The sequence below is a fragment of the Suillus discolor genome (assembly GCF_016758755.1).
Source record: "Suillus discolor strain FC423 chromosome Unknown F5147scaffold_1, whole genome shotgun sequence".
NCBI classification, from domain to species: domain Eukaryota; kingdom Fungi; phylum Basidiomycota; class Agaricomycetes; order Boletales; family Suillaceae; genus Suillus; species Suillus discolor.
Window position 1 is genome coordinate 512,015 of NW_024541248.1, and position 17,145 is coordinate 529,159.

At 45.9% G+C, this 17,145-nt stretch overlaps 4 protein-coding genes across 4 annotated transcripts; 3 read left to right on the forward strand and 1 right to left on the reverse strand.

Annotated features, from left to right (window-relative positions):
* Positions 1-450: 450 nt before the first annotated feature.
* F5147DRAFT_766471 (uncharacterized protein) lies at positions 451-3,428 on the reverse strand (the record flags this gene model as incomplete). Its single annotated transcript, XM_041440782.1, has 9 exons — positions 451-811; positions 866-1,071; positions 1,223-1,582; positions 1,632-2,119; positions 2,171-2,515; positions 2,562-2,850; positions 2,898-2,948; positions 2,997-3,307; positions 3,365-3,428. The coding sequence occupies 9 exons, from the start codon at positions 3,426-3,428 to the stop codon at positions 451-453; spliced, it is 2,475 nt and encodes an 824-aa protein (XP_041299932.1).
* Positions 3,429-5,665: 2,237 nt separating this feature from the next.
* On the forward strand, positions 5,666-6,610 carry F5147DRAFT_785403 (uncharacterized protein; the record flags this gene model as incomplete). The annotated part of the gene is made up of 3 exons (XM_041442915.1): positions 5,666-6,254; positions 6,303-6,466; positions 6,515-6,610. The coding sequence occupies exons 1-3, from the start codon at positions 5,708-5,710 to the stop codon at positions 6,608-6,610; spliced, it is 807 nt and encodes a 268-aa protein (XP_041299933.1). The 5' UTR covers positions 5,666-5,707.
* Positions 6,611-9,586: 2,976 nt separating this feature from the next.
* F5147DRAFT_623952 (uncharacterized protein) lies at positions 9,587-10,909 on the forward strand (the record flags this gene model as incomplete). Its single annotated transcript, XM_041432645.1, has 6 exons — positions 9,587-9,723; positions 9,799-9,887; positions 9,947-10,043; positions 10,099-10,135; positions 10,192-10,434; positions 10,492-10,909. The coding sequence occupies 5 exons, from the start codon at positions 9,587-9,589 to the stop codon at positions 10,411-10,413; spliced, it is 582 nt and encodes a 193-aa protein (XP_041299934.1). The 3' UTR covers positions 10,414-10,434; positions 10,492-10,909.
* A 363-nt stretch (positions 10,910-11,272) lies between these two features.
* F5147DRAFT_785413 (uncharacterized protein) lies at positions 11,273-15,819 on the forward strand (the record flags this gene model as incomplete). The annotated part of the gene is made up of 12 exons (XM_041442916.1): positions 11,273-11,304; positions 11,380-11,410; positions 11,472-11,537; positions 11,591-11,630; positions 11,725-12,059; positions 12,113-12,137; positions 12,173-12,520; positions 12,571-13,298; positions 14,496-14,737; positions 14,792-14,862; positions 14,916-15,524; positions 15,581-15,819. The coding sequence occupies 12 exons, from the start codon at positions 11,273-11,275 to the stop codon at positions 15,817-15,819; spliced, it is 2,766 nt and encodes a 921-aa protein (XP_041299935.1).
* Positions 15,820-17,145: the final 1,326 nt, after the last annotated feature.

Below are 17,145 nucleotides of genomic sequence, written 5' to 3' on the forward strand. Positions count from 1 at the left end.
ACTCTATCTTATCATGTTTGTGCCTTTTCCACAAGACATATCCGATCGAAATGTAGAGTGATATTAGTCATCAGTGAGATGGCAACCTCAACAGTATTCTTCTTCACATTACACTTTGTGACAGAAAAGATACGACCACGAGAATCACCTTCTAGAACAAAGACGAGTTGGTTTTTTTTACATGGAGGAGCTGGATATAGATCCCTGGCGGGGATATGATAATGTTGAGGCGCGGCACCTGCATTACTGGATGTGCAGAATACAGCGACGCAATCCTCGGGTGCAGGTCCATTCGCACCGCAAAAGGGGTCGGGACAAGCCATTGACACAAACTGTTTGTGTAACCTGCCTCCCATGAAGCCTGCTGAGACTTTCAACATGGCGTGATGCAGAAGAAACATCGAGGAATACTCCTTGCCCATTAACCAAGGTAGAGGGCCTGTCATACGATCAAATAAGCAAAACATCTGATTCCTCCAAAGAAAACCCGCCATTTTCTTGGAGTTTCTCTGCTCTAGCATCAATATTATCCTGGGTGTCCCGAGGATTGACAATCCAGGGGTCAAATGTCGATGAGCTGAGTGTGATGTTCGATGATTCGTGAAACGCAGTACCCTCTTGGTTGTCGGTCCAGGAAGTCCAAGACGGCAAGCTGCTATCTGCGCTGGTCGAAGAACTGGCTGGAAGCTGGATAGGTGGGGGGGTAATGCTTCGATGTTGCTTTATTATTGTATAGGATCTTTTCCAGATTTCACAGAAAGAAACCAGGTCCGGTCCCTCCAGCATCGCACCATTCAATCTCATTCCATAGCTAACAGTCATTAACAACTTAATCACCATGAAAATATACGTGTGGCGCTCTCACCTAGTCACAATGTCCTGGCGACTGAGTGTAATACGTGGCTGCCCATGTACAGCAACTCTGCAAGTCTCTGAACCGACGCTGTATAGCGTAGCTCGGTATCCCTTCCATTCGCCCCCAACAATAAAAACTTCTTGGCCAATGACCTTATTAAAGGAATCCAAGCTCGCGTTGCATACCTTTATCACGAATCCGATTGGGATGTCGATCTTTAGCAGTGTCAGACATGCTTGAGCCAAATTAATTGATGCTCATGAGGGAGTAATCACTATCAGATAGAAGGGTCAAGCGAGCGTTTGGAAAGTCAATGCTTCACACGACCCCTTTCCTCTGATACTCCGACCCACAGGCGACACTCACGACATCTCCGGGCCTCACATCATAGCCCCTTTCCTGTGTGTACTCGAGGGTATCGGGGAGCTTGGTCCACCGAACAACTGTCGTAGGAACTTGAATTCTTGACGGTACGACACTATATTTCACATCATCGACAGCCAAGGTGAAGTTCATATCCCGGAACCACAGCATGGTGCCCCCCATAGAAAACCACTCCACGACGCCGCATTTCCTCCAGTGCTCGCCCGCAAGCACTTCTATGTGATCCCCAACTTCTATAGAATCGGACTCAGGAAGAGGCTCGAAGCGTTGCTGCATGGGTAGCGACGCTTGAAATGCGTGATGCAATGGGCAACGATCTAAGTAGTACCTCGAAATGAGTACCTATATAATGAATGTTAGCTAGTTATTTTGATTCGCAGATGGAACTAACCTCTTCTTTGGAGACTGCTTGACAGACGTGGAACACATCATCACATATCTGAATAATGTGCCCCTCTAAACCCAAGTATGGACCTGCAACAACTCGAACTTCGTCGCTGACACGAAAGATATGCTCTATATCTTCAAGCTGAACATCAATTTCTCTTTGATGTCCATCGAGGGTTATTTCCAAGTGCGCGGAGCCAATAGTGTGATCCGTCGAGACGACTGTACTGGCCTCTGAGCAAATTCCTCCTGCAATGACCTTGACAGGGTCGCCTACGCGCAAGAATTGCATCAAAAACGCTAACAATGTTTTCTTGACGAAGGGTGTGTCCCACCCAGACTGCATATGCAGTCGGATGTCATCAGCATGAGGAGATACAACGATTTCTAGGCGATCACAGTGAAATTGTTTCACTAAGAGTCCCATATAGTATAGTTCGCCTTTATAAGAGCATCCCATGACTTTTCCATTGTGGATAATATCATGAATGGCTTGATCATTATTAGGGAGGCGGGATCAGTCTAGTAGGGCCACAGAACCACCAGGCATGGGATAGGGAAAGTCCCAGAGAGCGATCAAGACGGTAACAAAACCATTCGATTGATCAGAATCAAAGACATATCCCATGTCACCCTTATACTTTCCATATTTGATCCTCACCCACCCTGGGTTGGGAAGTTTGGACCTTAAATGTTTGACTGCCTGACGCTCCTCGTCTGAAATCCGAACGTATTGTTTAATGGCAAAACTATCTGAGGCTGGAAGCAACATTGAGATAGCTTTAGGGCTATCTGCGACAACATACAACTGGCCTGCTGCCCATGCTGACACCATAATGGGAAATCCTTGACTCCTAAGGTGTTCAGCGATGTAATCTGCGCCATTTCCTGGCATACAATGAGTAAGGTCACACGTCATTAAGAATGAACATACTCTGAACATGGAGGAGGTACATTCTGCCTTCGATTGCACGGGAGGATGAGGCAGCCTTGCAAGAGTGAGTCTGGTGAATTTCTAATGAGAAGGATCGCCTCTCTCTGATCCTATCGAAAATGTTGTCGAATGCTGAAGCCAACCTATCCTTAGCTGATGGTCCAGAAAAGTGTGCAACCTTAGGCAATCGCACAGAAGGGGCATCTTCGACCTCGTCCTCACCCTCATCTTCGACATCTACCTCTTCTCTTTCACTTTCATCTGCTTCAGTAATGGTGTACGGATTTCGCTGTATTTGTTTAGTATAAAATTTGTCAGAATAATATACTCACTTACTTTGAGACATTTACGCAGTTGTTGAGCATGAGTGCTTGAGTCCGTCCTCGACTATATTTGTTGTTTAGTATCAGTCATCAGAGATGATGACACACTTACTTGGGGGCGTTTACACGGTCGTTGAATGGGAGTGCTTGAGAGGCGGCTGTTTACCCTTAATGAAGACGACAGTAGGGGTATGTGCTTGACCTTTAATGCATCAAGGTTTGCTAAGGCGATGCTGTCATCGCCATCGCCAGAGAATAACGTGTCTCTAGCATCCTTCCAGTCGTCCGCGATGTATCGACTGCCGAGGTATGCAGAAAATGCCTTTTCCATCTGAGGGTACATCATGTCAGTAGTGAGGAACTGTTCAAGAATTCGCCATGCGCCTTCATCTGCCAACAGCGATGGTGCTGCCCAACAATTTCCTATCAGACACACAGGCTCATGAGTGACAATACATTCGACATCTGATCAAAACTCACGGTCATTAGTTCTCATGCGCCTCGGGGCATGGTCATCATCGCTACAGGCTGCACTTTTAAACATTCCGTCTAGTCCGACGACACCTTTAATTTCTGCAGAACATAATGAACCTATAAACTTACATGTTATGTCCCCAGCACCTCGATTATCTGTGTTCTCCATTCTAACTATAAATATGAAGTCGAGATAGTTAGCGGACAAGAAGCCTGGAATTGCATATCCTCTGTACTTGTATTGAACGACTAATTTAGCTTACTAAACAAATGCTGGAATCGCGACTCGGAACGTTGCTACTAAGTATTATGTTTTGACAATGTTTCGAAGTATATAAAGTATGAAAATACGCGCAGTCCCTGTAACAGTATTATACTATGAACATGGTATGGTACTCTAGAGGTCGGAAAGAAATTATGTTGAGGTCGGGAAGAGTTGATATACAGAATGACAATGATTTAAACCCAGTTGGCAATTCCCGATATATTCCAGAAGTATTCCCAATGACAAGTCTAGGTTCTGTTTGCAAGAAACTAGCTAGGGTTCACTGTGCGAACTTATGACCTTGCTCTGGAGAATTTTTAATTCATGGGAATCGGCTTTGTCGACCTCTTCCAACACTCGTCGTTTTCGGACCCCTGAATCTGCCTGACGGCAGTCCTAAGTCTGCTTGTTTTTCGTTCTCACTGCGATAAGTATTTTTTTCAGCCAATTAATAGGTTGGCCTTGAGCGAAGGGCTCATGTACGAAAAGGCACTGAGGCTGTGGAAGGCAAAGTGGAGATGGATGAGGGTGGAGAAGGGTGGGTTAATATGGGCTCTGTAAAGGTGAATACCTAGCCTGAATCTGGGGAGGGTAGCTTAGTTGCATTACAGGCTACTGCAAAGAAAGATCCTTCAATGGTGTCACGCTTTCACTTTGTGTGAGAGCATACTCTGCATGGAACTGTCACTGGCATGGAGAGCGTGCGCATTATGTCAACTTATGACGACCAACTAGATCGTCTATTAGTGTCCTTCAAGGACACCAAGGTATTATGGCATGTATTCTGCGTCTCATAGCGGTTCTTGATTATAATTACAGATAGCTCTTCTTGAGTGGTCAGATGCTGCACACGATCTTGTCACCATTTCAATACATATGTATGAGCGAGCGCCTCAGATGGTTGGTGTTTGTCTTCATTGATGCGTGTATATGTGACCAGTTTTCAGGTTTCATTGGATAGTCCTCTTTCAGAACAGAATTGCGTGCAGACCCCTTGTCCCGCTGTGCAGCACTATCTCTTCCAAAGGACGCATTCACTATTCTTCCATTCTTTCAGACTCAAGCAGAACTCGATGTAATGGAATAAGAACAAAACCATACAAGGTATGCATTCTTCTGAATTCCCCCACTTCTGGCTCGATACAAATTTGAACAACCAACAGGGACATACCATACTCTCCAAGTTTCATGCTAGACCTCATCAACAATGTCGATGAGCGCATTTGGAACGTCATCGATTTTGTTTTCCTCCCTGGATACAACAATCCAACGGTTGCGGTGCTTTGCCAATCTGAGCAGACGTGGGCTGGGTACATGGCATACTTTGCTTAATTTTCACACAATGACACGTTCCACATAGTCGTCTCAAGGAGTACCATGTTACGACAAACGGTCGTGTGCGACTAGGATAATCTAACAGCGACAACCACGACAGTGGTACCGAGTGCTGAGAGTCGTCGGCCTTTACAGACAAGCAAAGGTTGCGTACTCGAACGTAGCTCGTGGTGGTTTAACGAGGGGTTACGCTGAGATGATAGCAGGGTTTACAGACAGTGAGAGGCGTCACTGAAGGTACGAGTCGATGTCGAGCAGGTAGCTTTAGCGGGACAAGGAGTTCAAGGGTAAACCTAGTAAGATTAAAGTAAGGAATGTCTACTTTAATCTTCGACCTTATATAAGGCTACTCTTCGTATCTAAGCTCAGCCTAAAGCTGGGTTCTAATCTGCTTATCTACATGAGTCAGAGATAGTGTCCATGAGGCGGGCTTCTATCGTAGATAGGATCCATGAGGCATCCTTCTATCAGTACATGAGGCAGCACGAGGCTTGCCTTCTATCTTGATAACATAAATAGGTCTTCTAGACCTATGTCGTCATGTATCGTCACGTGCGGTCCAGACCGCTTATCTAAGCCGGCAGTTGCCGCTTATCGTCTATCGTCATCTATCGTCATAGAGATGGTGAGACTCCGGTATCGTCTATAGCCGTGCAGTGGCAGAGGGCTGTCTGCTGGCGGGGGACTCGTGCCATGTTACTGTAACATACCATGACACAGCTCGCCTCTATATATTCACCTTGGATCTCATGGGTCGAAATTACCCCATTATCACGGCTGTCAACGGTCTCCCTTACGACAGCGTGTCTCTCCTCCCCTGCACAACTTCACTTGGAGGTGTCATCGTCCTCACAAGCAATTCCATCATTTATGTCGATCAAGCAGCTCGCCATGTGTCCCTTCCTGTCAATGGCTGGGCTACACGTGTAAGTGATATGCCAATGCCTCCAGCAGACAAAGACCTTGGCCTGTATCTCGAAAGTAGTCGGCTCGTGTTTGTCGATGAAAAGACTTTCTTTGTTATTCGAAAGGATGGCATGATACACCCCATCGAGATTATCCTTGACGGGAGGACTGTATCCAAACTAGTGCTATTCCCCGTTATTGCTCAGACAACCATACCAGCTGTCGCCAGACTACTAAATGACGACCTGCTTTTTGTAGGCAGCATGGTTGGACCGTCGGTATTGATGAAGACTGCTAGAGAAGAGGTACCTCTCGAGCTTCCTGCGCAGCAAACTGGTGTTTCCGCCACTATGAATTTTTCTGATAGTATGGATTTAGACAATGACGATGGTTGGTTGCATTTCCACTCGGTTTTGAAACTCTGCTGATGCGCCACAGATCTATACGGCGATTCACAGACAGCCACACAGATGGCAGTTGGAGCAGCATCGGGAGCTAGTGCTATGACAAAGACTCGTTCCATCATTCACCTTTCATTGTGTGACTCATTACCTGCATATGGCCCAATTGCTGATATGACATTCTCTCTTGCTAAGAACGGAGTAAGTATATGACTTTTGATTGGTCAGACTCTGCTCAATCTTTTTTAGGAACATTTTGTTCTGGAACTTGTTGCTGCCACAGGAGCAGGTCATTTAGGCAGATTCACCCTTTTCCAAGTGAACTGCTTGCGACTCTCATCATGAAGTCTATGCCTGAAGTATTGAATGAATTCGTGTCAGCACTGTGAACCTTCCGGTTGAACATTTTCTCCTGCTGCTCTCTGCTTTCTTTCAAAATGTTTATGAGCAACGTTCTCCCGAGTCGGACCGAAAAGTGGATTATGACGCTGACTAAGACTCAGCATGTTCCACATCTCCTTAATTATTAAATACAACAGCCCGCTGGGCATCCCAGGACCCTCTCAATTCCATGTCACTCATTTCATTTCAAACCTGCTCCAAAATAGAAACCTTTCACAATGTGTAGTAGCTACATGTCTTTCTTCATATCTTACGCTGATACCAACCACTTGACCCACAACGGAAGCTTGGTCTTTCGTAAGCGTGCAACTCCTCAATGAAAGTCATCAAACGTAGTGGGGTCTAAAGGGTCAATCTGGAGACCTGGCCGACGAAAGTGTAGTTCGTGTTGCTGATATTCTTCGAGCAGCTAACAAAGCTCTATGCGGAGATCAAGGGCAGTGTGGCATTCACTGCATGCAGAAAGATCAAGTCCACCTCTTCCCAACCACATCTTTACTTGGATGAAGTGATGCAAATTTCTTGCAATGACTGTTCAGATGTAGCGCTTACCATAATCCATGCCTTTGCATTCCACAGTGGCCTGGAGGAGATGATTGAGGTACTCTTGCAAGGAATCAACACCCATGAAGGCTACCATGTTGCCCAGTAAGGTTGACGAATAGGCTGCGATTCTGATGGTACCTCGATGGATAGTCGCTGAACCTAAGTTTGATGTTTCAGCAGCCTTCTAACATTGATGTGATAACTTCGAGGTGTGCCATGACAGACAAGGACTATACATGAAGTTTGGCAAGGCTATGACCCATATTTGCATACAGTCTCTGAAAATCGATAAAGAATCTGTGGACGAGCCTTTTTGGAATGATGAATTTTAGTGAACCCGAAGTTGTTTCATTCGCGATACATTCATGGCTTGCCATGCCGCCTATGACCAGCTTAATGATAAGGAAACCTTGGCATTAAAAGAAGACGTGATACAACTGCCAGTGCACGCACACTCTAAGATGGACTGCCCCGATATCAACTTTCAGATTCGGAGTACAAAATGTGATAATCTGTCCTGGTCGCAGTGATTCAAATGAGTGTTAGCCCATCTGTGAAGATTTTGACTGGATCGTTGATTACCTGTCGGATGAAGTAGAGCACGACAAAGCCGATGAAACAATGATGCTTTGCTTGCACTGAGCGCGATGTGTGGACTAGGAAGCTCTGCCAAGCGATATGGGCTCTACTAGACCTTCAGAATATACTTAAGCCAGGCTGGTCACGAGCCTACCTTCGGAAGCCTTTCTGAGGAATGGTATAGCTCATGCTGCACGCAGTTGACATCGCAATAACTTTGGCCCAGGAATTATACAACAATCTGTCTCCTAAAATTGAGGACCAGAATTCCTTGCAAAGGGTCGATATCAATGGAGCTGATGAACATGTGGTATGTCCTGCTTTTGATATTAATAATTAATGCAATAATAAAATCCATGTGCATTCGTAAACATGAACCGTAGATATGCAATGTGATATGATAAGTGGGCTCGACCATGTATGAGACCCCAACAGGACGAGCAAGAAGATCAATATCTAGATGAGAATGCGATGATGAAGATGTGCAGGGCCGCAGGCCATGATGCATTGATGTCTATTAGGAAAGGGAAGAGAGACAGGAGCCGAACGAAAATGTAACAATCAAACATCAACAAACAATATAAAATGTCTGGTATGATCGGGGGTACTCATATCCTCCACGGAAACCAGTACCCTTTACAGGGTCCTGGAATACAACAACCCTATGGGTACACCTGGACCTGTTATTTCTCAAACACCATACTCTTTCTTAGAATTGATATTTACATAATGCAGACAATGCACCTCAAAGTGTGCAGCATATACAGAGCGACGAAGGCGCAGCCATGGCACAGAACGAAGAACGGTGTGTGGTCATGGTGGTGTTCTGTTCCCGAGTTACTACTACTAGTGGCGAGATGTTTAACATGGCACGAGACGAGGCCTTCGCAAGAGTGCACATCTGTTCACTCAAGTGAGCAATATGCTTAGGTAGAATTTGAGCGGTGTCGCATGTGCAGCAAACACTTGAAGATCACCATGACAGACTCTATACTAGTCGTATTGTTTCCTCAGCGGTCCTGTCTGCAACCCTGAGGCCTGAGTACAGTACAGTTTATGTTTGCCTTGCACGCTGTCTTGCACTTACTTTATTCTGTTTCTAGACTCGTTCCTTAGGTATAATCAACGTCATGGCGGTTCTATCTGCAACCCTGAGGCTTGAGTACGGTACAGTTTATGTTTTCCTTGCACACTGTCTCGCACTTACATTATTTTGTTCCTAGACTCGTTCATCAATGTCATAGCGGTTCTGTCTGCAATACTGAGACTCGTTCCTTCCACTTACAACATAATGAAGCGCACTTTGTTAATATCAACATTAACACATCGAAGGTACTAGTACTGATGTGCTCCCGCAGGTGAGTACTCATACTGAAAATGGTTTTTAGTATGGATTTCTGCATTACCTGTCGATCCTGAGCCAAGTGCAAATGTTGCAATATTATGATTCAATTTGTTTAAACCAATGAAAATTTCTTATGTTCTGATTGTTCCATTTAGCACTCTGGGGTAAGCATCAGGATCGAATCTGAGGTCCAGGCCCAAAGAAGTTTTGAGAAGTGTATCAATTTCTACTTTTATCCCATTCACGGCACAGCTGTAAGCTGTTCCATTGCTCACGTAGGCATATAAAATGAGTATGGCTGATTGATATGGTCCTCCACTCCAGTCCTCTCCCCCTTACACACTCGTTACAAATGCCCTCCAAGGCAAGATCATTGCTCGAGCTCACCAGGCTTCACTGGTTTCCAGTGGGGTCTGACTTCATGTTCTGGCCTTTCGGTAAGCCAAAAGATGCATGGGGGACACTATTCATCGGCTGATGTTATTGTACCTAGCGTGTCAAAAAACCGACCAATCGTGTCGGGAGCTGTCACTATACCAGAGGCCTCAGTTCTTCTGATCATGCTCGTTGCTGCCATCTTTTACATGTTCTCAACTGCTGGCCCTACAGCATGAGTAGATTATTCGGAAAATATCGAGACTTCTCTGACAGGTTAGTCTAGTCTGTTACTCAGTCTTGTTGGACTCCCAGCATGTGGTGGGACTTATCCACTAATGAAGCGCTGGATGTATTGGCCATCTTTGTACCTTGGTATGGCAGCCTGGCTTTCTTGCAATTGAAAGTTGTGCACTGTCTTATTTAGTTCCCAGGTTTTGCTGCTAGCTGGGCCGTCCCATTCATGTGGGTGGCAATTACGGGTGAGTTTGATTGGGGCATGATCCTGAATGTCGGAGTCGCGTCATGCTGGTGAGTGTGCCAGAAAGGTATTGGTTTATCCGAGGAGCTAACAGTGCCTCCCTAGCTGGACGTGTCTTTATGACACTATCTACGCGTGTCAGGTGACTAGCCCATTTGGTTCTACTCCAAAATGTTAGTGTTAATTATATCATATCAGGACAAGAAAGACAACGAAAAGGCTGGAGTCAAGTTCATGGCAGTCCGTCTGGGCGATGGCATTTGTCCTGCATTGAGTGTATTTGATGTGATGTTCTTTGTGTGTCTTCTATGGGCTGGGTATCTGAATGGCCAGCACCTACTGTTCTACATGATAGGTGTCATTGCGCCCTTTCTCCTCTGTCTCTGGCACATATGGTCATTTGATCATAATGATCCATGAGACAGCTAGAAGAAATTTACGGTATGTTGAAGTGATATAACTATGAGCTGATTTTGACATCCTATCATTGTACTGCAGGCAGGTCGCCACGGCGCAGCGTTGGTGTGTGTGGGATTGGTCGTGGATCATTACTGTAATCTTGTGTCCCTGGCCATTTGAGCACGTACTTTTATCTCAGGCTGGATTCAAGGTGACACCTTCAACCATCTTGTTAATGTACTTACCATGACCTTGCACTTGCCTGTTTTTATCCTAGAGTATCGCTTTTGTTGTCACCTACAAACTAATAGATGAGTGACGCAGACATTGACCTACTTACTACAATCTTTCGCTTTTGTGTTTTTATCCTGGAGTGCTGTTGATGTTTTTTGATATACAAACTAATAGACTAATGATGATGGAGACATCGCAAATTAGTATGATGATCACACAGAAGGCAGGCTTGTATCGAGACTACTCACACTTCCTGTACTATGACTGCAGAAAGACCCTTGCGTGCTAGTAGGGAAAGAGGAAGTAAAACTCGTGGTACGAGGGGTTGATGTAATACGTAGATCTGAGTGAGGGTCAGAAAACCAGAAGCCCCTCAACGAAAGGGAAGCGCAAGAAATTGTTTACCCAAACAAGCAAACCGAGCGGACCGTGAGTGAGCCGGATTTCATAGCAGACGACAAAGAGTCTCGCAGCGTTCAGAGAAGAAGCCCCTCAACGAAAGGGGGCAAACAATAAGAAGCGCGAGAAATTGTGGACCGAAATAAGCAAACTGAGCGGACCGCAAGCGGGCCGGTAATGATAATTGGACAGAGGATTTTTTTCGATAGACCTGTACCCTAAGTCGGGTCCAGGAATTAACACGTTAATGCCCAAACTTCTTCCCCTTGTTTCATGTTGGTGAGCTACCGCTGCAGACTTGTAGAACACTCTTTTTTAAAGGATTTCCACTTATTCCTAGCTAGTCGTTGACAGGCACATCGTGAAGTTTGGAAGGAAGATCATGGTGCGTCATTTTTGCGTATGGTAAATCAGGTGAAGCAAACTAGATGATCTTGTTCTGACAGACTAACCTTCATGATGAATGGAGACCCTTCCGCATCGACTACAATTTGTTGAAACGTGAACTCAAGGTAAATCCTTCTCCAAACTGCTCAAGCCACACTCATCTGCTCTATCTGGGTAGTCTCGCACCACCTCTCACAGCTGGGACGACAAAGATGAACGTGATTTCACCACCATGCTGAAACAGGAAGGAGCTCGATAAAGTTTATAAACAAAAGGTAAATAATCAAAGCTCAGTTCATTCCTCTGCTTCAGCTGACGCTGTCCAGACCACTGAGTTATCTTGCTGTATACGGGATGCTGAAAAGGACGTTCAAAAACTTGTCGCTCAAGAATCTTCTCCACCTTCTTCCAAGGCGCTCCACACCCATTCCTCTGACCCAGGATTGCATCGAGCATGCCCTTCGGACTATGGACCCGACGAGGGCTCTGATGATGATGATGATGATATGGACGATAACCAATCTGATACCTCAATCAAAGACCTCTTTCACAGCCTTCAAGAAGAAGTCGCTACCCTCGTAGCAGATGTTCACGATTTGGCATTGTACACTAAGTTGAATATCACTGGTTTTCTTAAAATTTCAAAGGTACATCCATTCATGTCTCTCGCCTTACACCAATTCACCAGTCATCACCATAGAAACACGATATGCGTTTTCTAGAAGGTCACTATGCCGCTCAATGTACAGCATGAAATCAGAGATTAAAAAGCCTCCTCCACCGGAAAAAAAACTGTTCATTTTCCTCGATGTCACCATTCTGCGCAAGTATCTGGAATACGAGTTGAATGTGAACAATACACCCTTCCCTTTCGATTTGGAAATGGCTATTGATGCCTGGGTGTTACTCATATTCTTTGTCGGCAATGATTTCTTGCCGCATTTGCCATCACTTGAGATTCACGAAGGAGCGATTGATACTCTCTTGAGGATCTGGAAGATGGAGTTGCCCAGAATGGGTGGATATCTGATGAACCATGGTCAACTAGTGCTTAGTCGTGCGCAGATCATATTAGAGGGACTGGCGCGACGAGAAGATGAGATCTTCCGTAAGTGACAAGAGAGTGAGTATCTATGATGTGATCCATCAATGCCTTAGAGACTTACCATATCTCAGCTGAGCAATGCCAAGATCAAGAGGCGAAACATCGTAGGATTGAAAAGTCTGGGTCTGGAGAGAACGCCGCAGGCAATATTCAGTTTGCCATTCCATCTGTGAAACTTGGTCTGACTGCATCCACTACATCACTATCATCTCTTCCTCAACGTGCAGATAATGCTTTTGCTGCCAAGGCCGACTCTATTGGTCTCGGAGCGCCGCGTAATGCTCAGTCTCTTGAAGTCGCTCCAGTTGCAGCGCAAGCACTGGCTGGTTCAAATCGTGATGTAGTTGCCAATCGAGCTGCTATACAGATGGCGAACATGAGTGCTGCAGAGATGCTCAAGGCTGAGCTATCTGGACTCATTCCTGTGAAACAGAGTATTTCTGCTCCTAAACCTGAGCCGGTTGTTCCTACCCCTCCACCCAAAACAGAGGCTGAGCTTATGGATGACGGAGATATTCCAGGTCTTGGGAATGCTTCATCAGCACTTGAATTCGTTGATGATGGGGCTGGTGACATGGATGTCGAGCCCAATGATCCTGTAACTCTTCCAGCTGATGAGCCTGTAACACCTGTCGCTGGTGTCAAGTGGAAGCTTGAAGATATCGAGGGAGAGGATACCGATAAAGTGGCTGGCATTGATGAGGAGTCGTCTGAAGATAACGAAGATGCATCTTACACCCTGGTAGTCAGGGCCGATGGCTCAGTTGATCAGGCCGATAACGTGAGGTATGGCAATGCTGTGAATAACATTTTCTCAGATTGTATGATCCCAGGTATAAGAAGCGATACTATCAGCAAAAGTTTGGCATATCAGAAAATGATAATGATTTCCGTAGAAAGTGGGCGCTTTTGTTATTGATTTCTGCACAAACTTGGCTGACTCTACTGTGCAAAGGCTAACAAAACACTATGTGGAAGGTATTGCATGGGTTCTGCATTACTACTATCAAGGGGTGAGCTCCGTCCGCTGATATGCCTTTATTTGCTGACTCGGTAGTAGACCCCCTCGTGGCAATGGTATTACCCATATCATTTTGCACCTTTTGTTACGACAAACGGTCGTGTGTGACTAGGATAATCTAAACAGCGACAACCACGACAGTGGTACCAAGTGCTGAGAGTCGTCGGCCTTTACAGACAAGCAAAGGTTGCGTACTCGAATGTAGCTCGTGGTGGTTAACGAGGGGTTACGCTGAGATGATAGCAGGGTTTACAGACAGTGAGAGGCGTCACTGAAGGTACGAGTCGATGTCGAGCAGGTAGCTTTAGCGGGACAAGGAGTTCAAGGGTAAACCTAGTAAGATTAAAGTAAGGAGCGTCTACTTTAATCTTCGACCTTATATAAGGCTACTCTTCATATCTAAGCTCAGCCTAAAGCTGGGTTCTAATCTGCTTATCTACATGAGTCAGAGATAGCGTCCATGAGGCGGGCTTCTATCGTAGATAGCGTCCATGCAGTACGCTTCCATCATAGATAGGATCCACGTGGTATCCTTCTATCAGTACATGAGGCAGCGCGAGGCTTGCCTTCTATCATCCTCGAGGCAGCACGAGGCTTGCCTTCTATCTTGATAACATTAATAGGTCTTCTAGACCTATGTCGTCATGTATCGTCACGTGCGGTCCAGACCGCTTATCTAAGCCAGCAGTTGCCGCTTATCGTCTATCGTCATCTATCATCATCTATCTGTCGTCATCTGTCGTCACAGAGCCAGTGATGCTCCGGTATCGTCTATAGAGCTGGTGAGGCTCCGGTATCGTCTATAGCCGTGCGTTTGGCAGAGGGCTGTCGTCTATAGCTGTGCGGTGGCAGAGGGCTGGTCTGCTGGCGGGGGACTCGTGCCATGTTACTGTAACACCTTTCGCGTTGGACTTCGAAGATTTGGAAAATATGCAACTTGACTTTACTCTCGGACAGATGCGTATTGGCGATAACTGGCAGCGAACCGACATTGGGATCAACCATCTTTTTGACCAGGTGTTAGTGGCGGATAAAGAGCTTTTCAAGTGCATTTCCCTTATTGAACAGTTTCGTAACATGCTCACATTCATTATGGTCAAGGTATGGGGTTTTGGAAGTCAAACTTCAGACTCAGTTTGGATAAGATCCTCCCAAGTGGGTAACAGATCTGGTCCAGTCGAAGCTGCTCCCAAGTTCAGGTACGATTCTCACCCAAAAAAAGTGGCTCTATGTCACTCACAGACTGCCACTAGCAAATTCATCCATGGCTGCGCTACCCTACTGCCTAATCACATAGATCTCGTGCCGTTCTGGCTGCCTCAAAGTAAGTTGAAGGGCCTGCTTCCATTTTATCTTCTTGCCTCACATCATTCACAGTGGACACGGATATCCTCAAGCCCAATACTGGATACCTCACAGTCGAGCGTCCGACAAAGAGTACTCCTGATTTTCAGTCCGGTATTCTCTCGCCCCTCTCGCCCGTTTTGCCGGTACACTCCTACATTGAGCCTGTCTCTGAAGGGGAAGAAGATGAAGAGATGGACTTGACGCCTGCTAGAGACGAGTTTCGGCACACAGGGCTGGCGCATGAGGACGTTACGGCTGCTATCGCATTTCGTGAAAAGTCCCTCAAGGAACGTGAACCTGCATCTCAGTCCAGGGGAAGCAGCAGCACTCCTGAAGTGGTATACGATGAACGCATGCCATTGTTGAAGCTGCCACAGCCTCCGAGGGCGGAGAGGAATGTGTCAATTGACCCACTGGCACCATCTTCTGCGTTCGATGAGCATCTGCATGAGCGTTTACAGGTGAATAAGAATGTGCCGCCGCATGTACAGGATGGTGAGGTGCAGGCTGCTGTAGGGCTGGACGAGGAAAATCTGCGAGAGGAGGACCGTTTATTAGTGAGAGACTGGTGTGCACCATCTGGCAAGCGGATTGCAGTGCTTGTTCATATTGAGTTTTGCAAACGAACGCACGTTCTTGGTACAACTTCTTTGTATTAGATGAAGGAGTTTGTCTGCTGATGTTTCTTGTGGCAGAATGGTTGAGCTTTGTGGTGCTGATCGGCACTATCGCTACGATGTTATTGAACTTTGTACCTGCAGATGATCCGCAGGGCCTGATTAGTGCTGCGCTGCTCGCGATCACCTATTCAGCAATCATCTTTGTGTACCGAGCACTTCGTCTGCATGCGCAATCGGTGGAAGGGCTTTATTATGACAAGTACGGACCGACTATTCTTTGCTTTTTGCTGTTGGCTGTTACATCGAACCTGTGACCGGACCCTTGGTTCAGGACCGGGCTGCGGCAGCACTACACTCACTGTATACCGCTAGTTACCACGTTTACACTACATTATAACTCTACCGTACTTACTGCATGTATTCAAATAGCTCGATATTAATGATTGGTGGCAATATATGGTTTGGGTGATGCGGGTGCTGCCAGCGGAGTTTGATTCACAAAGTCAATCAGTATAAGAACCCTCTTCGCTTCACTTTGCTCAACTTTCTCACCATCCATAGCAAACCTCCGAAGTATAGTTAGCTTTGTTTGTAGCACACGATCAACTTTGTGATATGATACGATTCAAAAGAGTGGGTTACTAGATACAATGAATAATCGTGCTATCAGCGCGCCATTTGTACCTCTGATATTCGACGGTTATGCAAACCACCGGGCAAGTGGATGAGATGATCGTGAGATCTACCCCATCTTTGTATAACCAGGATATTAATGCAGGCTGTAGATTGAACATGTCCAAGTTTTGACATACCGTCACTTGGTGGGAGGACATTTCGAATGTGAGTGCGAGTAAGGGCACTTTTTTTGGGGATAGTACATTGCCAGTACATAGGGTATCCCAATGAATTTCTTCACATTCACTACATTGAATATTAGCTGTCCGTCAGGCTTAATTCTAGGACCAACTTACACATGTAACCACAAGTGCTGGTCGCGCACTCAGCAACGAACTGCCCTTGGGACATTCCACTAGGTCACTGAAAGACCGATGCCTTGACATATCTGTCACCTGTTGTGCAAAGACAACACGGATATCGAAAAATGTGCGTCTGACCATAAGCTGCAAATTGTGAAGGGTGGATTTTTAGTCCACGCCAATTGGTTGGCCTGTAGGGTTGGCCTCATCGTGAGTGAGGAACTGATGTCCCGAAAACATTCAATTTACCATAAATACATTGATAGTTCCCCCATCTGCCCATGGTGATGAAGAATACCATGACGCGCAGTTAGGATTCTAACCAGCAACCCTATGACGTTAGGGTCAGCTTCGAATTCCGGAGATGCGAGCATTGAACATTCAGAGCATGGAGAAGATGGAACAGACATGTTGGGCGGTTCCCAGTTGAATTTGCATGGGAGGTTATATAGGTGTTCCATGATCTCTGCGCGATCTGGTTCCAGGCTGCCTAAATGATGATAGCCGTGCCATTCTGAGTGTATCTGGCTACCGGTAATTGCCGCATTGTGCCATCCTCATTTGTATTTGGCTACGAGCATGCGACTCCATCAACAATTTAAAATCACAAACAATAGCAGGCTTCATGCTCCGGTCACCCCTCCATGTCGTCTAGTTATACCT